Source organism: Necator americanus, chromosome II, assembly GCF_031761385.1.
Source record: "Necator americanus strain Aroian chromosome II, whole genome shotgun sequence".
NCBI classification, from domain to species: Eukaryota; Metazoa; Nematoda; class Chromadorea; order Rhabditida; family Ancylostomatidae; genus Necator; species Necator americanus.
The window spans coordinates 21,403,401-21,425,475 of record NC_087372.1 but is presented as its reverse complement, the minus strand read 5'-3'; the positions used below and the strand labels follow the sequence as shown (position 1 = coordinate 21,425,475).

Sequence of the window (22,075 nt, the reverse complement as noted above, 5' to 3'; positions counted from 1 at the left end):
ATAAGTGATATTATAGTGAATTCTGCCTTCAAAGTTACAATAAGGTCAAAAGTTGCAGTTGCATGCAGTTGCGTAAACTTCTGTGCTCAAAGCGACGCAGTGGAGATAGCGGTTGGAATCGAAGTCTGATCATCCGGAACTACAGCGAGGAATGGTGTCAGCAAGGGTCCCACCTGGAATCTAACTCGTACGCTTCGCCGCGCCGCTTTGAGCGCAACAGCTTGCGCAACTGCACCGTGCCTCATGTTGTCTTGACCCGAATATGCCTCGGAGTTCTTATGGGTCTTATTTCGAGGTTAGTGCCTATACTAGAGTCGAGAAATGGTTTGGCCTTCGAGCGGCGCGTTTAGACGAACTTGTCTCGTGCAGTCTAGAAATTACATGTTAGACATGTTCAAACCTATGGTAGGTTCTTAGTCGTTTTTTTTTCGCTCACCTGACGAGTTGCTCGGGAATCGCTGACTTAGCTGTTTCAGGTTGGGTTTTCATATTGGACTTCTCTTTCGATATTTTAGCAATAGATTGTTGGGGAAAAATGTAGTGGGGGTCATACAATGCGGCCGTTATTTCTGGAAGCTCTTTCTTATTTTTTTCTCTTAGTAACTTTACCCTATATGTCATAGATCCTCTAAGATTGATGTTTAGCTCTTATTGATTTGCTTGAGCTGTGGCCAAGATTGGTACTGATATTTATCAAAAGCTGACGTTTTGACGCTTGGCCTTCGACTGATGCTTAGGTCTTAGTGTCCTGATTTACTCACTTATTTACTTTCGGAAATGAGAACACCAGTGGGTATCCTCTCCTCCTCTTTCCCACCACCAACTACATTTTACCCGATTGTTCTTATCTAGTTATCAAAGTCATTTTTTCGCAGTATGTCAGTAATCTTCTCTCTACTTTTTACTTGAGTTCTTCGATTTCAGTTGCTGAGATGACGAAAATCAAGGTCCGCGATCTCCGTGGTAAGAAGAAGGAAGAGCTCATGAAACTAACACAAGATCAGAAGTCGGAGTTAGCGTCACTGAGAGTTCGTTCTTGGTTTTAGACCTTCTTATGTCATGCAAGTACGAGCTGATGTCTTCTCGAGTCTCTAGTAACCCTACTTTTTGAGCAAATACTAATGCGGAAAAGCAATGCGTGCTTAGAAAACATTTAAGCACTAACTCACAGAAGAAGCTCGCTGATTATCTTATAGGGTTCCAAAGCCTTTCGGCATATGTAGGAATTGTGGTCCATATCCGCAACTGCACCGTGCTTCATTTCGTTTTCACTCTACTATAGGTCGAAGACAGCATGCATGAATGAGAGAATCCGGGGGAAAAGCCAGAACTGGTAATCTGTAGGATCTGGGGTTCACTCATATCCACTCATCTCTCCCTGATCGTCGCAAAAAATGAGTGGAAAACTACTTTCCACGTCGATTTCAGTTGCAACGCCCTCGTGCACGTGCCGCACCGGAGTGTGAGCGGTCGAGGATTAATAGGGTCTCCTCATCAGCCTCTTTAAGTGAAACTAGTGAATAGGCTGCTGAGAAGATCGCGGCGAGTACATGGAAGTGCGTTTTAACGTACCTCCTAATAACTAAAGTGGGTCCCACCCTGTTGTTACGATTGGACAGAGATGAGCGGAGCCACTCAGGATCCAGTTTCCAGCGGATTCCCTCACCACGTCAGATTCGTTGTATGCTGCCTTTAACATGCTAGAGGAATATCATTATGATCATGATCTACTATATAATAACGGGCTTATTCTGTCACGTGTGTGTGTGTGTGTGTGTGTGTGTGTGTGTGTGTGTGTGTGTGTGTGTGTGTGTGTGTGTGTGTGTGTGTGTGTGTGTGTGTGTGTGTGTGTGTGTGTGTGTGTGTGTGTGTGTGTGTGTGTGTGTGTGGTGTGTGTGTGTCTGTCTGTGTGTGTGTGTGTCGTCTGTCTGTCGTCTGTCAGTCTGTCTGTCTGTCTGTCGTCTGTCGTCTGTCAGTCTGTCAGTCGTCGTCGTCAGTCAGTCTGTCTGTCAGTCTGTCGTCTGTCTGTCTGTTGTGTGTCTGTCAGTCTGTGGTCGGTCGTCTGTCTGTCGTCTGTCGTGTGTCTGTCTGTCGTCTGTCAGTCAGTCTGTGTGTCTGTCAGTAGTCAGTCAGTCAGTCAGTCAGTCAGTCGTCAGTCAGTCAGTCAGTCAGTCAGTCAGTCAGTCAGTCAGTCAGTCAGTCAGTCGTAGCAGTCGTCAGTCAGTCAGTCAGTCAGTCAGCAGTCAGAGTCAGTCGGTCAGTCAGTCAGTCGCAGTCAGTCAGTCAGTCAGCTCGTCATCGTCAGTCAGTCGCAGTCAGTCAGTCAGTCGTAGTCAGTCGGTCAGTCAGTCAGTCAGTCAGTCAGTCCAGTCAGTCAGTCAGTGTGTGGTCAGTCGTGTGTGTCAGTGTGTCGTGTGATGTAGTCGTCGTGTCGGTCAGTCAGTGTCGTGGTCAGTGTGGTCAGTCAGTCAGTCAGTCAGTGTCAGTCAGTCAGTCAGTCGTGTCGTCGTCAGTAGTGTCGTCAGTCAGTCAGTCGTCGTCAGTCAGTCGTCAGTCAGTCAGTCGGTCAGTCAGTCAGTCAGTCAGTCAGTCAGTCAGTCAGTCAGTCAGTGTGTGTGTGTGTGTGTGTGTGTGTGTGTGTGTGTGTGTGTGTGTGTGTGTGTGTGTGTGTGTGTGTGTGTGTGTGTGTGTGTGTGTGTCAGTCACGAAATTCAAAATGAGGGGTGCGACGGGTCCACCGGCGTCGAGTTAATGCCTCGAAGCTAGGAAGCTATAAAATGAGGTGTGAAGGGGTCCACCGGCGTCGGATACCTATAGAAGGGGATGCGACGGGTCTATCGGCGCCAGATAGCCTTAGAAGGGGGTGCGACGGGTCCATCGGCGCCAGATACCTATAGAAGGGGATGCGACGGGTCCCACGACGTCGGATACCTATAGAGGTGAGATCGGCGCCAGATAGCCTTAGAAGGGGGTGCGACGGGTCCATCGGCGCCAGATACCTATAGAAGGGGATGCGACGGGTCTATCGGCGCCAGATAGCGTTAGAAGGCGGTGCGACGGGTCCACGGCGTCGGATACCTATAGAAGGGGGTGCGACGGGTCCCACGACGTCGGATACCTATAGAAGGGGGTGCGACGGGTCCATCGGCGCCAGATAGCCTTAGAAGGGGATGCGACGGGTCTATCGGCGCCAGATAGCGTTAGAAGGGGGTGCGACGGGTCCATCGGCGCCAGATAGCCTTAGAAGGGGATGCGACGGGTCTATCGGCGCCAGATAGCGTTAGAAGGGGATGCGACGGGTCCATCGGCGCCAGATAGCCTTAGAAGGGGGTGCGACGGGTCCATCGGCGCCAGATAGCCTTAGAAGGGGGTGCGACGGGTCCACCGGCGTCGGATACCTATAGAAGTTGGTGCGACGGGTCCACCGGCGTCAGATCTAGTGCGACGGGTCCACCGGCGCCAGATGTCCAGAAAAGAAGGGGTCGACGGGTCCACCGGCGTCAGATTCTGCGCCGGCGCCAGATGTCAAAAAAGTCGACGGGTCCACCGGCGACAGATACCAATAGAAGGGGGTGCGACGGGTCCACCGGCGACAGATACCTATAGAAGCAGGTGCGACGGGTCCACCGGCGCCAGATACCAATAGAAGGGGGTGCGACGGGTCCACCGGCGACAGATTCCTATAGAAGGGGGTGCGACGGGTCCACAGGTGTCAGATCCCTATAGAAGGGGGTGCGACAGGTCCACCTGGCGTCGAAATAGTGCGCAATAACTTCGTGTGCATGACGCAAAATATAGATGGTTGCAGCCATTTCATAGCCGTGGCCACTGTATCGCTTTGCTTTACACCCTATATGACTCCTCCGCGTGTCCATCTCCTTCTTCGTTCGCCTCAAGTTGGTAGCATGCCGCTCTCAGAAAGTGGAAACCCGCATGCAAACGGGTGCTTAAATAGTGGCAAGATGTTTATGTGATCTGACGTGGAACGTTATCTTTATCAGTAGGATGATGTCTTTCACGTAATTTTATCCCGAAACGTCATTCTTTGATAACTGTTTATAGAACAGAGGAGGAAAACCCATATTTCGCGTGATACTTTTAAATTTTGTCTATAATATATTGATAAGGAGTGTTTGAAGCTGAAGTTCGAATGTTCTCAAAATGTAGAACTGACGCGTTTAGGAAGATGTCTATGAAATGTTTCGCCCTTAGTTATAATATAAAAAAGGAAGAAAGATTGTTGGAGATGCACAAGTCCAATTTCGTAGAAAACGGCACTAATATTAATTTTCGTTCATCAGTGAAGGCGAGCGAAGCAAACTCCACAGAAAGTCTGAAGTCCGGCTTTAGCCGGACGTTCAGACTGGTATATAATAACGAGCTTAGTCCGTGTGTCTGTCTGTCTGTCTGTCCGTGTGTCTGTGTGTCTGTGTGTCTGTGTCTGTGTGTCTGTGTGTCTGTGTGTCACGAAATTCGAAAAAGGGGGTGCGACGGGTCCACCGGCGCCAGATACCTATAGAAGGGGGTGCGACGGGTCCACCGGCGCCAGATACCTATAGAAGGGGGTGCGACGGGTCCACCGGCGCCAGATACCTATGGAAGGGGGTGCGACGGGTCCACCGGCGCCAGATACCTATGGAAGGGGGTGCGACGGGTCCACCGGCGCCAGATACCTATGGAAGGGGGTGCGACGGGTCCACCGGCGCCAGATACCTATGGAAGGGGGTGCGACGGGTCCACCGGCGCCAGATACCTATGGAAGGGGGTGCGACGGGTCCACCGCGTCAGATACCTGTAGAAGGGGGTGCGACGGGTCCACCGGCGCCAGATAGCCATAATATGGGGTGCGATGGGTCCACCGGCGCCAGATACCCATAGAAGGGGTGCGACGGGCCCACCGGCGTCGAAATAATGCGCAATAACTTCGTGTGAATGACGCAAAAGATAGATGGTTGCAGCCGTTTCAAAGCCGTGGCCACGGGCGCTTTGCTTTGCACCCTATATGACTGCTCCGTGTGTTCATTTCCTTCTTCGTTCGCCTCAAGTTGGTAGCATGCCGCTCTCAGAAAATGGAAACACGCATGCAAACGGGTGCTTAAATAGTAGCAAGATGTTTATGTGATCTGACGTGGAACGTTATCTTTATCAATAGGATGCTGTCTTTCACATAATTTTATGCCAAAACATCATTCTCTGATAACTGTTTATAGAAAACAGGAAGAAAACCCATACTTGATACTTTTGAATTTTGTCTATAATATATTGGAAAGGAGTGTTTGAAGCTGAAGTTCGAATGTTCTCCAAACATAGAACTGACGCGTTTAGAAAGAAGACTATGAAATATTTCGCTTATAGTTGTTATATAAAAAAGGAAGAAAGATTGCTGGAGTCCAATTTCATAGAACTAATAACACTAATATTAATTTTCGTTGATTAGTGAAGACGAACGAAGCAAACAACGCAGAAAGTCTGAAGTACGCACCAATTCGACGCCGACGGACGCTCGCCCACCGGCGTCGGATTGGTCCACCGGCGTCAGATACCTGTAGAAGGAATTGGGACGGGTCCACCGGCGTCGCATTAGCGCGCCGGTGCCAGATACCTATAGAAGGGGGTGGGACGGGTCCACCGGCGCCAGATACCTATGGAAGAGCGTGCGACGGGTCCAACGGCGCCAGATTGCTATAATATGGGGTGCGACGGATCCACCGGCGTCGGTGAACCCGGTCATTGGAACGCAATAAATTAGTGTGCATGACGCAAAAGGTAAATGGTTGCAACCGTTTCATAGCCGTAACCACTTGGCGCTTTGCTCTTCACCTTTATGACTACTCCCGTGTGCCTATTTCCTTCTTCTTTCGCCTCAAGTTTGTAGCATGCCGTTCTCAGAAACTGGCTGCTTAAATAGTAGCAAAATGTTTATGTGATTTGACGTGGAACGTTATCTTTATCAGTAGGATGATGTCTTTCACGTTATTTTATGTCAAAACATCATTCTGTGATAACTATTGGGGAAAAACTGGAGGAACACCCATATTTCGAGTAATGCTTTCAAATTGTTTCTATATTATTTTGGCATCGAAGGAGTGTTTGTAGCTGATGATCGAATATTATCGAATAATTATTAATATTATAATATCGATCCAAATGTAGAACTGACGCGTTTGGAAGGAAAACTCCGTAATCTTTCGCCTTAATTTATAATATAAAGAAGAGAAGGAAAGCGTTGTTAAAAAACCACAAATCTAATTTAACAGAAAACACCACTACTATTAACTTTCATTGATCAGTGAAGGGGAGCGAAGCTAAAATCACCGAAAGTCTGAGGTCTGGCTTTAGCCGGACGTTCAGACTGGTGCTATATAATATACCAGTCCTAATGTCCAGCTAATGCGGGACTTCAGATTTTCTTTGGTGTTCGGTTCGCTCCCCTCCACTGTTCAATGAAAATTTATAGTAGTGGCATTTTCTGTAAAATTAGATTTGTACTTTTCCTACAACGCTTTCTTTCTCTTTTTTTTTGCTATAAATTAAGGCGAAAGATTACAGAGTTTTCCCTCTAAACGTGCCAGTTCTACATTTGAATAATATTCAATCATCAGCTTCAAACACTCCTTCGATACCAATATAATATAGGTACAATTTGAAAGTATTACTCGAAGTAGGTGTTCAGTAGGTTTTCTAGAAGTAGTCAGGGTGTTCCTCCTGATTTCCCCCAACAGCTATCGTAGAATGAATAACGTTCAACGTCAGATCATGTAAACTGTTTACTACTATTTAAGCAGTCGTTTTCATGCATGTTTCCACTTCCTGAAGAAGGCATGCTACCATGTTGAGGCAAACGTGTAAGGAGAGAGATACGCGGAGGAGTCATGGAGGTGCAATGCAACACGTGCAGTGGCCACGTCACACAAAGTTATTACGCCCCATTTCGATGCCGCGAGACCCCCCCCCCTCCATAGGTATTCGGCGCCGGCGCGCCAATCCGACGCCGGTGGACCCGTCGCCCCCCCCCCCCCCCCTTCCCCCTTTTTCGAATTTCGTGACTGACACGCACATGACAGAATAAGCCTAAGAATTATATATCATGATAGTTTGGTAATTTGGAAGTAAAAATGGGGGTGGAGGGAGCGCGGTCGTTAGATACCCGCAGCCGATTAAGTGCCTACAGGAGAGGTTGTCGGTTGTCGGAGCAGGGATATCTTCGTCCACTATGATCATTAAGACACGCCCATCCATCACCACGTCACTGAGGTCATGTGCTGTGTTTGTATTGTGATAGAGGTGACTGCCAGGAACGTTCAAAGAACGAAGAGATACCAACGTAGCAAGTGAAAAACACGTAGAAAATGAAAATACTAAAAATGAAAGAAGTTAGAAGATTTGTACAAGAAAAAAAAAACATCAGGAAACATAAATGAAGCTGAAAATTGAAAACGTTCCAAAATAAAAGTTAAAAGGTGCAGAACCGAGAACCTGGTTTTTTTAAAGATATAGATTTGTGATTGAAAAAACTATATAGAAAATATAGTTGTATATTTGTATTTATACAGACTATTAAATCCATGTAAGATTCGATTTCGTTTTTTTTTTGTTCTACACAAATAAAACACTATTATTTTCTATTTCTGGTGTGCAATCGTTCGATGTATCTCTCTCTATACATGTCCTCCCTTTATCCTCTATCTCTATACGTAAGCGATCGGTACTCCGTACAGAAGCAATACCCGAGATAACGTGCTCCTGCGAGGCATGCTTCGCCATGCTTCGCACCTCATTAGACGATGAAGGCCGAAGATGGACGATGTGATGGGCGGAGCGTAAGGCGAACGCAGCGCAATGCTCTGCTGACGCTATTAGCTGCTGCGCAGAGCAGTTAACGATAGCCGTTGCCAGTCCTTTCCCCTAAGGATAGGTTGTTGCGGAGGCTGCGGGTACTTAACGATACGCACCCAAAACTTTATTCACCCTCACTAACGTATGACAGAAATTAACTTGGCCTATCAAATCCAACATGGATAGGAACATACCCGTTTACAATGGTGAAAGGGAAGAGTGCTCGCCTATCACGTCCATGGCGATGGTTCGGCACCTCATCGGTGCAGATTTTCGCATCAATATGGAGTATTTTCGTGACACACACATACATACACGGACTAAGTGCGTTATTATATAGCATGATTCTTCAGAAAGCGATAAAATGGCTTAAACGGGTCCCACGGCGTCGAATTGGTGCGCTAGTGCCAGAAAAGAACAAAATGATTCAAACCGGTCCCAAAATGCCGCGGTGCGGTAGTACCGTGCAATAACTCTGAGTGAATTTATTAGGAAGTAAACAATACGTTGAGAACCATTTTACGGCCGGGAAAGCTGCTGTGTAGCCTTTCACCCTTATGTACTCCACCGCACGTATGAATCATTAGGTTGGCGAAATTGTTTCTTCAGAAATTGGAAGCACGAATGCAAAAGGCTGCTTAATTAGTAACCAACAGTCTATGTGATCTGATGTGGAACCTTATCTTTATCAGAACGATGACGACGATTATGTCATTTCATGTTAGTACATTTTTCTGTGCTAATTGCTGTGAAAGAAGAAAAGAAAAGCTCATGCTTTGAATTATGTTTCCAAATTTTCCGAAGAAATATATGTAGATGTAAAATCAAGTTCGAATATTCTCCGAATGTATTACTGACATTTTTAAGAAAAAAAAAACATGCAATTATCACTTCATTTCATAATCATTTCACGAATGCTTGAATTTTTTTAAAGGAAAATAAAATAAGCGCCGTTAGAAAGAATACGAATTTAATTTTTCCAAAATGAAATTACATTTAATTTCTACCAGCAAAGGTGAACAAAGCGTGCTCTGCAGGAAGTCTGATGTCCGGATTTAGCCGGACATTCAGGCTATTACTAATAATAAAAGGAACATAGAGAAGACTTCGCAAGTGCTCCGCAGTTGGATTTAGGTAATGCTAAACGTCCTCAAGATTCGCTTTGAAACTTCTGGTTTTACGCTATTCTTGTGAGGCGTGCAGTGTATATAGATGCATAAGAAACTTTCGGTTAACGAATTGTCGATCTTAACCAATTCCCTGGAGGTTAAAATTCTCGAATGTTCCAACGTCCAAGATTTCTATCAAACGCGATTTTACGGGACCTTGACGACTTCAGTGTTTGAACGATTTCAATTCCCCAGTGATAAGAATTTGACAATTTTTCGAGCACTCGGAACTTTGAACGCACGAGAAGATATTCCTGCTTCAGTCGATTTTTTTTTCCGTTTTTTAATAGGCAAAAAGAAAAGGGTTTGAATAAGGAACGGTCTTTGATAACGAACGAGCAGCTGGAAGGTTTGTGTCATTGCTCGTTATTATTGTCCTCTAACATGTTGATTTCCTAGTACTAAACTCGTAATTAAACATAACCTAGATAGTGGGTTGTGGTTGGATCTAGCATATAGGAAAAATTGCGACTCCTGAATGCTGCATGCTGCAGTTTCAACAGCTTCAACCTACCTGAATTGTTTGTTAATTTTTTTTTTTTTGCAGGTGGTCAAGGTTACAGGTGGCGCTCCAGCGAAATTGAGCAAAATTAGGATTGTCACAAAAAATGTAGCTCGCATTCAAACTGTGATTCGTCAAACTCAGAAACAAGAACTCCGGAAGCTCTACGCAGTGCGTACTCGTCAGTTTGGTTTGGCATCATGATCTAGTTTTCTAGTGCTGTTGAAAGCAATAAGTACTTGGAGCTGCACTAAACTCTTACAGAAATCGAAGCGTAAACCTCTTGATCTTCGTAAGAGGAAGACTCGTGCTATCCGTCGCTTTCTAACGGCTCATGAGAAGTGCCAGAAGAGTGCGAAACAGAAGGCCAAAGAACATGCATTTCCTATGCGTTTGTTCGCTGTCAAGGCATGATGTAACAGCTGTCATTGAGTTCTGTTTTCATTAAATGATGTTACTACTAGTTTGATTTGGTAACTGTCCTCGTATTAATCAATTGTCTAAGGGCACACCGAAGAGCATTTTACAACAGGAACCAATAATGCCAAGATAATCGTAGGTTTTTTTTTTTGGATTAAGATAATTGACACAGGTTGGTGTATTACAAAAATGAGCCGCATTTCTGTGAATTTTATTGGGAACCTGGAAATACATTTCTGTTGTCCATGAACTGTGAGGTAGCTCTTCGGGCTGAACACTGACGCTTTTTTCCAGTGCGACACTCGGTTCCTGATCCTGTCACTTCTTTCAACTGCAGTTCTTTCAAAGCTTAAAAAAACTACCTTATCCCAGTTTGTGCTGCTTATCCCATTGCAGACCAACCTAGAAGAAGCAGAATTTTTGGATGTTAATGCTATATCACATATATTACATACTAGCATTTCGAATTTCATGGATTTCAACCCATTTATTTTGGAGATTTTGGGGTCATATTTGGTTTATTACAGTTTCGACATGAGTTATGTTCACTATAGCAGCACTAGTTACAGTTTCCGGCACAACCGCACACGAAAGAGAAAGTGGTTCATTAACAATAAGCAACTGCTTGGGACAGTACATATTGTGAGCGTGGGGTGTGATGGCTCACAATAATTTGGGATTTTATACCCTAGAAAGGAAGCAGTGGTTCAGTGGTAGTGTTTATCAAATAGAAGCAATGAAACTAAGAGCACAGATAAACTGCCGGCCTGCTCTGGCTAATGCAAAAGCAACATTACATTCAAGCGCGCCGCCTCCTTTCCACATGGTCGGCAAGGAGGGGACAGTATGGCAGCAAATTATTATGTTCCGAGATAGGAACACATATGTTCAAAATCTATGTGAATAGTTCAGAAATCGTGATATCGTCACATAATTCCAACCTGAGCGGTGGAAAATATATGCTCTCTAAAAGTTACGTGTAGACTAACAGTTACACAATTGACGTGAAGCGTGTTGATGCGACGCGTCATCGGTGAAGGAATGGTAATAAATGGATTGTCTTTAAAAAGTTCTCTTCCATTAGCTCTATCGAGATAAGAGAAACTGGAGGGTTATTTCACGTGCTGAAAACGAATATGATAGACATTCAGCATATAAGTCAAATAGATGAACGTTTTCGAAAAAAAAAAAAACACTAAGCAGCCAAAAATTGTTTTGACATGGTTGACCTAAGTCTTCTTAAATAGGATAACCGTAAAAATTCGGATTACAAAACACTGACTTGTCGTAAAACTTAAATCTGAACTCTTAGTAAAAAAAAGAGATCTCGAAAAGATTTCGAAATTGTCCGGAATTGAGTCATGAGTCAAACGGAGAGCATCCTTGGAATTGTTCGGGATTAACTTCTGGAACGTGCCGGTAAATCGATTTTGAATAGTTTCGGGAACAAGTGTATACAGGAGAAGCATAAGGCAAATTTCGTACTTGAAAGTTCTTCAGAAAAATTCCAAGATCTTAACTGCGACTTCTGCTGCGAATCTGCTTTCTCTGCTTCCATTCAACACCGATTTCGGCATGGCCCCAGTTGAGTGTAGGAGTTCGACAAATGAGTTGTCGAAGGAGAACTGCTGTTGCAAGATCTGTGAAAATCCCAGGAAGGTATCTAGACAGGTATGTTACAGGCGCGGTGGTGAAAGATGGAAATTTGAATGCAAACGTCGTTCGTGCCAGTAACCTGTAAACATCAGAAAAAACTGTTCCCATTTCTCGAGTCCTTGCATGGTGATCGGAAAATGTTTTGAGCGAGTTGTCTGTTCGCTTACGATCTTGAAACGATCATGGAAATGGCTCGTATCCTCGAGGTGGAGTATGGGACTACCGTGCAATGTTTGACGGAATCAATTGCGCGACGCCGTTACTCTGAAGGAATTATTCAGAAGGGAGGTCCTGGAGCAATTTTCCGAGCAACTATCCCGATGGGAAATGGAGTGGTTAACAACCTCGCCAGTCTCAACTGTATCCACGAGACAGCAAACTATTTAAAAAAAAAACGCACCGCCAACTTCGTTGATCCAGCCACGAAAGTTCACACTCACTTGAGGGCACTGCTCTCATTTGAAACAGAAGATTTGCAGTTAACACGGTGGTTTTGATGGTTTCAAAGGCGATCTTACGGAAAATCGCTTCTTCGAACTTTTGTGGGATTGGCAACACAACAGCATGAATCTTATGTACTAACTATGACAGCTGATTTCGGTCAAGTATCCTATCCGCTGATAGCGACAATCAAACCCAATAGCCTTGATTAAAATTACACCTAATCCAATGGCTCTCCTTAGGACACAAAAAAGCAGGATCAGGAGTGACCTAAAGCTCACTCATTCTGATCACTCGGACTCTTTTATGAATTTGCTTCACGAAAACTCATTTCAGATTTAAATTTTACAATGTGATAGTACTGTAATAGTGCCCCACAATGTTTGAAACTATCCAGGAAGAGGCCTCATCGACCTCAATATGTTGTCTTGACCAGTGGTACCCTCCAGCTACCCTGGAATCATATTATAGTTTCTTCTGCTCCTAAGGGACCTCCAAAATCCTAACTTTCTAGGGAATCAATTTCTGTTTCGTTTTTGTTGAAGCCGGAGTAAAATCCCAAAATTTTATTTAGAAGAGTGTTAACTACGCACAAATGTATCCTGGGAGAAAATCGTGCTGCCTAATGAATGGATGCTACTACTACCTTTAGTCTTCCTACACTTTGATAACTCCTCAGCTCTTAATACCTAACATCCTGAGTTTTGGATTGACTATACGTTCGAAAACTAAATCATTTTCGTGGTGGAATCGTACATAGGACAAAACCCTGCTCATTGTATTCTTTTTCCTGCTTTTTTACTACTACATTTACTGTATTTCCTGTACTCGTATTCATCGTTGCCACGTCCGTTTGGCACGCCATTGAGCATACTAAATAAATAAATAAATAAATAAATAATAATAATAATAATAATAATAATAATAATAATAATAATAATAATAATAATAATAATAATAGTAATAATAATAATAGCAAAAATGAAAGGATGGTGCCAATCTTTGATTTGTCTTTGAGGAAATGATGAAATCGCTGATGTCTTTGAGAAGATGCTCTGGAATAAGGGGAGAGTATTGAACCGGCGAAAAACGGCCTTCTCACTACCATTACGAAAAATGCCATTCGTCATTGTACGAAAAATACAATAGAAATGAAGCCCTTACAAACTGGTATCTTATAAGCGCGATAGAATCAAAACAAACGATAAAATTTATGGGTAATGAATTCGCCAAGACTACGTAATCCAACTCATGAATTATTGCATGAGAAACAACGAGAAAGAATGAAAAACAGGAAGAACAAAGTCTGTTGTTGGAGCTTAGTGCATGCCTTCATCGTTGCAGCGCATTGCAACAATTTTTATGCCGACTGTAGACGAAAGCTGACAGGTCCGCGAAGGAAAATTTCGCTGGTTGCAAAGTAGCACTGTGGCGCCTGTGCACCACGCACGAGGAGTTTTGTTGCTACCGTTAGCAGATACCAGCTATTGCACTGATTTTGTTTTTCTGATCTCATCTTATGATTGTTACTCGGTCTATATTTGAAACCTTAGAATGATGAAGAAAAGACTAGACATATGGATTTTAAGAAATTTTACAAATTGGGGCAAACATCTGCACATTTTTTTAGAACACATGATCTTGTGATTGTACTTACTTTTTATTTCGTGACAGACAACGCTTTTCAAAACACAACGTGAAACCATTCTTCTGAATTTCAGTGATCGGGTAATTCTGGTATTCGAGATGTAGCCACCTGTTCCACCTGTTCTGTTTTGGATCATTTCTTTATGTGGCTGTCACTCTCACCGCTTTCTGATTTTATTTCTGCGTGACGTTTGGTTCGCGGATCGCCCTGAAAGCAGTTCTGGGACATTATTCGTGTATGTTTATTTTACATGTTGCATTCCTACAAATAACCTTCCCAAAATCTGGAATTAGGAGCTCGGGATGCTGGGCAGCACCGCTTGTTTCTTCACTGCGTTTCTTTTCAAGTTTGATTGGAGAAGTTATCTCTTCGAAAGAAGCGATGTCAGATCCTGGACTGCTTATTCTGAAAGCTTCAGTAGTCTGCAGTGTTATCTGTTGCAAGTGAAAATAATTCCATCCAATCATTCCATAATAGTATTATATTAATAATAATAAACATGAAAAATACTTAAATATTAATAATCAAACTGGTTGTGAATAGGGCTTTTTAAAATTCCCAGAGATAGTGTTCAGAACGCAAAGAAAACTCAAAGAGCTCACCCAGCGCGTCGCCCTCTGGTAAATCTGGTGGTGTGGTTGGTATAACAGTCTTGTATCAACTCTAACTGAGTTTTTTCTCTCATTGACTTCTGAAAGCGATGCTTTAGCTATGTCCTGCAAAATTCCGACATTGGAGATTTTCAGAATTTTCACCGCACGGTATTTGAGTAGACTTCGAATTTTGTAGCGATTAAACGTCCTTTCGTCTCGTTTAGCCATGTAGACGACAATCGAGAAGAGAGCCGCAAATTCAGTAAGTAGAAATGAGCTCTGCGCCAATTTCACGTCAGGAGGGTTTAATTGGTTCGATAACAGTGCTTGTTTTTACCTTCAACGAAATGAACGAGAATCCATATTCGAAGTGAAAAAGAGGGTCATCCATTTCACTAGCAGGATGAATTTTGTTCCCAACTTCTTTGGATACTGCCGACATAAAAACAATGATGCAAAGGAATTTCGCTATCCCTGAAAAATATTGTATTTGCACGAAGGAATACTCAGCAATGGCATGTTAACTCGCAGAGATAATCCTGCTCACTTTTTCTAGATTTGATAGTATGAAGTTTCTGTTACCTAGAAAACGAAATTCTCGTACAACTCGTCAAGGTGAAATAAACAGAATAACAACAACACAGGTTTTCTGTCAGCTGCACAGGGTGCTTGTGGCTGCAGTGAATCACTCATCGATTTAAGTGCAAATACTATTTTTATTTGCATATTTGCGAATTTGATTGCTGTGTCCTCACAGCCAATGCTTCCGTGAGAAAGTGGTCTGCGATTACCGAATTTCTAAAAAAGTCAGCGCAGAAAGTTTGCTTCGAATCGGTCCATCCGTCGAGGTTTGTATGTGAAACGTACACACACAAATCCCTACTTACATACTCGTAGGCCAATGTGAATGTTTTATATGTTTTTTTTTTTTACTTCACACATCTTAACGCCTTTCTATTCCCTTCTGGTACTCGCTCACCACTCTGGCGCAGTAGAATTCGTCTAACTTTATCTTTATGCTTTATAGGGCTGGTACACAAATCTTACAACCTTGAAGTCACCTCTGGCAAACTTTACCAATCCAGAGTTGTGTCCGCTTCTGGTGCTATCGTACTATTCTGGGCTCGTTTCACCGCAGAAAGCATTTGTGTCACGCAGAGACCCACGCCCAGGCTCACAGCCAGAAATACTAACATATATAGATTACCAGTCTTTGAACGTTCCTGGCAGTCATCTCTATCACAATACAAACACAGCACATGACCTTAGTGACGTGGTGATGGATGGGCGTGGCTTAGTGATCATAGTGGACGAAGATATCCCTGCTCCGACAACCGACAACCTCTCCTGTAGGCACTTAATCGGCTGCGGGTATCTAACGACCGCGCTCCCTCCACCCCCATTTTTACTTCCAAATTACCAAACTATCATGATATATAATTCTTAGGCTTATTCTGTCACGTGTGTGTCAGTCACGAAATTCGAAAAAGGGGGAAGGGGGGGGGGGGGGGGGGGGGGCGACGGGTCCACCGGCGTCGGATTGGCGCGCCGGCGCCGAATACCTATAGAGGGGGGGGGGGGGGGTCTCGCGGCATCGAAATGGGGCGTAATAACTTTGTGTGACGTGGCCACTGCACGTGTTGCATTGCACCTCCATGACTCCTCCGCGTATCTATCTCCTTACACGTTTGCCTCAACATGGTAGCATGCCTTCTTCAGGAAGTGGAAACATGCATGAAAACGACTGCTTAAATAGTAGCAAACAGTTTACATGATATGACGTTGAACGTTATTCATTCTACGATAGCTGTTGGGGGAAATCAGGAGGAACACCCTGACTACTTCTAGAAAACCTACTGAACACCTACTTCGAGTAATACTTTCAAATTGTACCTATATTATATTGGTATCGAAGGAGTGTTTGAAGCTGATGATTGAATATTATTCAAATGTAGAACTGACACGTTTAGAGGGAAAACTCTGTAATCTTTCGCCTTAATTTATAGCAAAAAAAAAGAGAAAGAAAGCGTTGTAGGAAAAGTACAAATCTAATTTTGCAGAAAATGCCACTACTATAAATTTTCATTGAACAGTGGAGGGGAGCGAACCGAACACCAAAGAAAATCTGAAGTCCGGCTTTAGCTGGACATTAGGACTGGTATATTATATAGCACCAGTCTGAACGTCCGGCTAAAGCCGGACGTCAGACTCTGTGGTGTTCGCTTCGCTCCTCTTCATTGATCAACGAAAATCAATATTAGTGCTATTATTTCAGACTCGGTGGTGTCCGCTTCGCTCCCCTTCATTAATCAACGAAAATCAATATTAGTGCTATTATTTCAGACTTTGTGGTGTCCGCTTCGCTCCTCTTCATTGATCAACGAAAATCAATATTAGTGCCCTTTCCTGTGAAAGTAGACTTGTGTAATTGACTCTAACAATCTTTCTTTATCTTTTTTATTATAAACAAAGGCGAAAGATTTCATAGTTTTCTTTCTAAACGCGTCGGTTCTACATTTCGAGAATATTCAATATTCAAACTTCAGCTTCAAACACTCTGCCAATACCAACATAATGTAGACGCAATTTGAAAGTATTACTCGAAATTTGGGTTTTCCTGCTATTTCTACCCAAGGGATATCAAAGAGTGATGTTTTAACACAAAATGACGTGAAAGATCATCCTACTGATGAAAATAACGTTCTATGTCAGATCATGTAAACTGTTCGCTACTATTTAAGCAGTCGTTTGCTTGCGTATTTCCACTTTCTGAGGAAGCAATGTTACCAACTTGTGGCAATCGTGCAAGGACACACGGGCGAAGGGGTCATAAAGATGAAAAGCAACGCACCCAGTGGGCACGGCTATGAAACGTCTCATTTACCTTTTTCGACATGCACACCAAGTTATTGCGCAACCATTTCGATGCCGTGGGACCCGTCGCACCCCATGTTATAGCTATCTGGCGCCGGCGCACCAATCCGACGCCTGTGGACCTGTCGCACCCCATTTTGTAGCTTTCTGGTGCCAGCACACCGATCCGACGCCGGTGGACCCGTCGCACCCCCTTTTTCGAATTTCGTGACACACAGACAAACACACAAACAAACGAACAAACAAACAAACAAACACACAAACACGCACACAAACACACACACACACACACGGACTAAGCTCGTTATTATATACCAGTATGAAAGTCCGGCTAAAGCCGGACCTCAGACTTTCGGTGATTTTAGCTTCGCTCCCCTTCACTGATCAATGAAAGTTAATAGTAGTGGTGTTTTCTGTTAAATTAGATTTGTGTTTTTTTAAAAACGCTTTCCTTCTCTTCTTTATATTATAAATTAAGGCGAAAGATTACGGAGTTTTCCTTCCAAACGCGTCAGTTCTACATTTGGAGAATATTCGATCATCAGCTACAAACACTCCTTCGATGCCAGAATAATATAGATACAATTTGAAAGCATTACTCGAAGTACGGGTGTTCCTCCTGTTTTTCCCCAATAGTTATCACAGAATGATGTTTTGACATAAAATAACGTGAAAGACATCATCCTACTGATAAAAATAACGTTCCACGTCAAATCACATAAACATTTTGCTACTATTTAAGCAGCCAGTTTCTGAGAACGGCATGCTACAAACTTGAGGCGAAAGAAGAAGGAAATAGGCACACGGGAGTAGTCATAAAGGTGAAGAGCAAAGCGCCAAGTGGTTACGGCTATGAAACGGCTGCAACCATTTACCTTTTGCGTCATGCACACTAATTTATTGCGTTCCAATGACCGAGTCCACCGACGCCGGTGGATCCGTCGCACCCCATATTATAGCAATCTGGCGCCGTTGGACCCGTCGCACGCTCTTCCATAGGTATCTGGCGCCGGTGGACCCGTCCCACCCCCTTCTATAGGTATCTGGCACCGGCGCGCTAATGCGACGCCGGTGGACCCGTCCCAATTCCTTCTACAGGTATCTGACGCCGGTGGACCAATCCGACGCCGGTGGGCGAGCGTCCGTCGGCGTCGAATTGGTGCGTACTTCAGACTTTCTGCGTTGTTTGCTTCGTTCGTCTTCACTAATCAACGAAAATTAATATTAGTGTTATTAGTTCTATGAAATTGGACTCCAGCAATCTTTCTTCCTTTTTTATATAACAACTATAAGCGAAATATTTCATAGTCTTCTTTCTAAACGCGTCAGTTCTATGTTTGGAGAACATTCGAACTTCAGCTTCAAACACTCCTTTCCAATATATTATAGACAAAATTCAAAAGTATCAAGTATGGGTTTTCTTCCTGTTTTCTATAAACAGTTATCAGAGAATGATGTTTTGGCATAAAATTATGTGAAAGACAGCATCCTATTGATAAAGATAACGTTCCACGTCAGATCACATAAACATCTTGCTACTATTTAAGCAGCCGTTTGCATGCGTGTTTCCACTTTCTGAGAACGGCATGCTACGAGCTTGGAGCGACATGCACAAGAAGTTATTGTGCAGCAATCCGACGCCGTGGGACCCGTATTACCCATATTGTCGCAACCCATATTATAGCTATCTTGTGCCGGCGCGCCAGCCTGATGCCGGTGGATCCGTCGCAAAGCCCTCTATACGTATCTGGCACCGGAACACCAATCCGACGCCGGTGGACCCGTCGCAAACCCTTCTATACGTATCTGGCGCCGGCCCACCAATCCGACGCCGCGGGACTCGTCGCACCCCTTCTATAGGTGTCTGGCGCCGGTGGGCCCGTTGCACCCCCTTCTATAGGTGTCTGGCGCCGGTGAAGCGGAGCGCACGTCGGACAACGGTGACCGTCTGGTCGACTTGTGCGAGCAGACGGGCCTCATCATCGTTTCCACGTTTGAGAGGAATCATCGACGCTATCAGCTCACATCAGGCCTGAAGAGCAGCGCAAGCGGAAGATGAGGGCTCTTAAGCTTCCGCTCGAATACGTTCTGGCGAAGAACATTCCTAAGTCAAATATCCGAAAAACTAGAGCTGTTTAGGACGTCGCGACTCTGACCACCGTCCAGTTCTTCCCAGCTTCAAGACACGGTTCCACAAGAGAAACCGAGGAGTTCCTCTTCAACCGAAAATCGACTTGGCAGGTTTGAAAGACGATGAATGCAGAACAAAATTCCGCCAACGTGTGTCTATTTGTGTTGGAGTACGGACCAGGAAGAAGCTTAGCGATGCGGATTCCTTCATAAAGTGCATCAAGGACGCTGCAAGGGAAACGCTCCCGGTTCTATTGCCGCGAAAGAAGTTTGTCTTTGCAGAAACAGAATCCACGTACGATTTTGTATGTGTCGCGCGCAGCGCTGGTGACTTCAACCAGGAAAAGCGTCTTAGAAGGAGGCTGCGTCGTCAACTGCAACAAGACCGCGAAAACGAGTGGACGTCAAGAGCGATGGAGTTTGAGAAGGCGTGGGAGGACAGCAACCCGCGGAAAGCCTATGCTCTATTAAAACAATATTGCGGCAAAATGAAAAGATGTTCTCCTGTCCTCAACACTGTCAATGGAGTTGCTGTCGGTGAAGCAACAATTCCAATTTGGAGAGAACACTTCAAGACCTTGCTGAACCGATTAGCATCGTCAGCTCTTGAACTCAAGCACGTTCATACATCGACATATGCGGTTAACGAGGAACCGCCGACCGAGTCGGAGGTTCTAGTCTGTATTTAAAAAAATGAAGAATGGAAAATATGGTGGAGACGACGGGTTCAACGCAGAAATGCTAAAATATCTTCCTCCGTCTGGGATTCGTGAGATGACGAAGATCATCCGTTCAATATGGATAGACGAAAGGATACCTGATTCGTGGAAACACGCTATCATAATTCCCGTCCATAAGAAGTTATCCGTCAGGGACCCTAGGAATTATCTAGAAATCTCTTTGCTGCATGTTATGTACAAGGTATTGGAGCGCATTATCTTGGACCGACTCATTAATCATCGCGAAGAAACAACGCGTGACGAGCAAGCTGGCTTTCGTCCGATCTACGACTGACTATGTGTTCATCGTCAGGAGAATGATCGAAATCTGGCAGCGGTATTCGAAGCCAATGCAACTAGCGTTTCTGGACTTTGAAGCCGCGTTCGGCTCTCCTCACCGAGGCCGTCTTCTCAACGCGCTCTACCCCGATGGAGTACCAGGAAAGTTCGTTCGCTTGCTTGATGACATGAATCAGTGAACAACTGCTGCAGTTCGAACACCAGCCATATGTACAACACCGTTTGAAGTGGTAACTGGAGTAAGACAAGGGGCAATGGCAGGACCCTTCCTGTTCAATTTCGCCATCGACGACATTATGCAAAGAACAGTCGACCAGTGTCCTGCTGACATTGTCTTAGCACCATCAGGGTGCCTCTTGACTGATTTCGAATTCGCCGACGATGTTATTATATTCGCGGAAAGCAGTACGAAACTTCAACATGTTGTCAACCTTTTATCGAAGCTGGCTGCAGCCTATGGACTACGTCTAGGCCCTGATAAATGCAAGCAGATGTAGATCTCTTCGAGACCTCGAACGGGAATCAGGGTGGACGGACAACTGATAGAACTCGTCGATGAGTTCCGTTACCTGGGCTGTACGCTGAAGAACAATGGCAGCTACGAGAGAGATGTTCAGCAAAGATGCGCTAAGGCCACTTCTGCATTTAACTCCTTAACGAAATGAATGTGGTCGATCCCCATCACCAACGAAGTCAAGCGGCGAGTTTACCTATCCGCAATTCGCCGCATTATGATGTACGGATAGGAGACTCGAGCAGCACCATCAACGGCTATGGAGAGGCTTGATTGCACGAAATGAAAGCTACTTAGACGGCTACTTGGCTACTTTTGGCCTAGGGTATGCCAAAATGAAGATCTTTATGCAGAAATTGATGTGGTATACCGGCGGATGACACGTGGAAGATATTCACATCTCGCACCGCTATCGAAATTGACTAAAGTAAATCGTCTTCGCTTCTTTGGTAATATATTAAGGAGACCGGCAGATCGCCTTGTTCAACGGTTCTGAGGAGTTTGTCGGGTTCGAGCTGGAAGAAGCCACCTGGCCGAAAACGAAAATTCTGGACTGAGGTGGTGAAAAAGGACCTGAGGACACTTGGCGTGGATAGGCAGTTCAGGCGAGACGTAAGGTTAAGTTAAGGTATGGAATAGCGACGAATGGATTGATTAAACTGTTGGCTGCTATGTATTGTATTTGATCAGCCGTTGAACGCGTGTTTCCTTTTTTTTTGAAGAAAGGATGTTAGCAGCATGAGGAGACATGCTGGGAAATATATGCAAAGGAACCACAGAAACCCATTTCACCGCGTTGAGGCTCCAGCGCACCAAACTGACGCCATAGTATGCGTCTCCCTCTCTTTTCGGAATTTCTTGACTGAGACACACACATACACAGACGCGTGACAGAATATATTATTATTATACAGCCCGTTATTATACAGCATGATATTTTTCAAATTTGGAAGTATACATTAACATAAAAGTTTATTTACCCTCACTAACATATGTGAGAAAATAACTTGCTTAATCAAAGCCAACATACATATATGTATATAAAAATGGGCAATGGTGAAAAGGTAGAGTGGTCGCCTATCAGGTGCATGGCGATGGTTCGGCACCTCATCGGTGCAGAGTTTTGCATCATTATGGAGTATTTTTGTGACACACAGACAAACACACACATATACACATACACAGACTAAGCGCGTTATTATATAACATGATCATATGATGATACAAATCATTAAGTAGTGGCAAATTTGTAAATTTCTACTGCGAAATTAGG

The 22,075-nt window shown here is 44.2% G+C and overlaps 6 protein-coding genes across 10 annotated transcripts in view; 4 read left to right on the top strand and 2 right to left on the bottom strand.

Moving 5' to 3' along the window:
• Window positions 1-489, bottom strand: part of RB195_018887 (uncharacterized protein) — a gene marked incomplete at both ends in the record, with an annotated part of 28,950 nt that extends 28,461 nt beyond the window's left edge. Inside the window, one exon of the mRNA XM_013450133.2 lies at window positions 437-489. Within this exon, the coding sequence (XP_013305587.2) occupies window positions 437-489 (53 nt within the window). The remainder of the gene's footprint in view (window positions 1-436) is intronic.
• Window positions 263-9,921, top strand: RB195_018886 (uncharacterized protein; the record flags this gene model as incomplete). 2 transcript variants are annotated; one of them, XM_064186507.1, is made up of 5 exons in its annotated part: window positions 263-295; window positions 410-476; window positions 925-1,028; window positions 9,553-9,678; window positions 9,772-9,921. In XM_064186507.1, 5 exons carry the CDS (start codon window positions 263-265, stop codon window positions 9,919-9,921), a joined length of 480 nt encoding a protein of 159 aa, XP_064042388.1. The 2 variants fall into 2 exon arrangements, with proteins under 2 accessions (XP_064042388.1, XP_013305586.2); XM_013450132.2 differs by lacking the exons at window positions 263-295; window positions 410-476 and having other exon boundaries at window positions 933-1,028.
• A 78-nt stretch (window positions 9,922-9,999) lies between these two features.
• RB195_018885 (uncharacterized protein) lies at window positions 10,000-15,461 on the bottom strand (the record flags this gene model as incomplete). 4 transcript variants are annotated; one of them, XM_064186505.1, is made up of 9 exons in its annotated part: window positions 10,000-10,236; window positions 10,290-10,329; window positions 13,682-13,734; window positions 13,790-13,794; window positions 13,834-13,879; window positions 13,945-14,077; window positions 14,275-14,363; window positions 14,428-14,544; window positions 14,603-14,707. In XM_064186505.1, the coding sequence occupies 9 exons, from the start codon at window positions 14,705-14,707 to the stop codon at window positions 10,000-10,002; spliced, it is 825 nt and encodes a 274-aa protein (XP_064042385.1). The 4 variants fall into 4 exon arrangements, with proteins under 4 accessions (XP_064042385.1, XP_064042387.1, XP_064042386.1 ...); XM_064186506.1 differs by lacking the exons at window positions 10,000-10,236; window positions 10,290-10,329; window positions 13,682-13,734; window positions 13,790-13,794 and adding exons at window positions 11,443-11,590; window positions 11,663-11,753; XM_064186503.1 differs by lacking the exons at window positions 10,000-10,236; window positions 10,290-10,329; window positions 13,682-13,734; window positions 13,790-13,794 and adding an exon at window positions 15,380-15,461 and having other exon boundaries at window positions 13,805-13,879; window positions 14,603-14,739.
• Window positions 15,462-15,544: 83 nt separating this feature from the next.
• RB195_018884 (uncharacterized protein) lies at window positions 15,545-19,958 on the top strand (the record flags this gene model as incomplete). Its single annotated transcript, XM_064186502.1, has 2 exons — window positions 18,050-18,071; window positions 19,279-19,958. The coding sequence occupies 2 exons, from the start codon at window positions 18,050-18,052 to the stop codon at window positions 19,956-19,958; spliced, it is 702 nt and encodes a 233-aa protein (XP_064042383.1).
• Window positions 19,959-20,176: 218 nt separating this feature from the next.
• RB195_018883 (uncharacterized protein) lies at window positions 20,177-20,467 on the top strand (the record flags this gene model as incomplete). The annotated part of the gene is made up of 1 exon (XM_064186501.1): window positions 20,177-20,467. The coding sequence occupies one exon, from the start codon at window positions 20,177-20,179 to the stop codon at window positions 20,465-20,467; it is 291 nt and encodes a 96-aa protein (XP_064042382.1).
• Window positions 20,468-20,542: 75 nt separating this feature from the next.
• On the top strand, window positions 20,543-20,785 carry RB195_018882 (uncharacterized protein; the record flags this gene model as incomplete). Its single annotated transcript, XM_064186500.1, has 1 exon — window positions 20,543-20,785. The coding sequence occupies one exon, from the start codon at window positions 20,543-20,545 to the stop codon at window positions 20,783-20,785; it is 243 nt and encodes an 80-aa protein (XP_064042381.1).
• Between the last annotated feature and the right edge of the window lie 1,290 nt (window positions 20,786-22,075).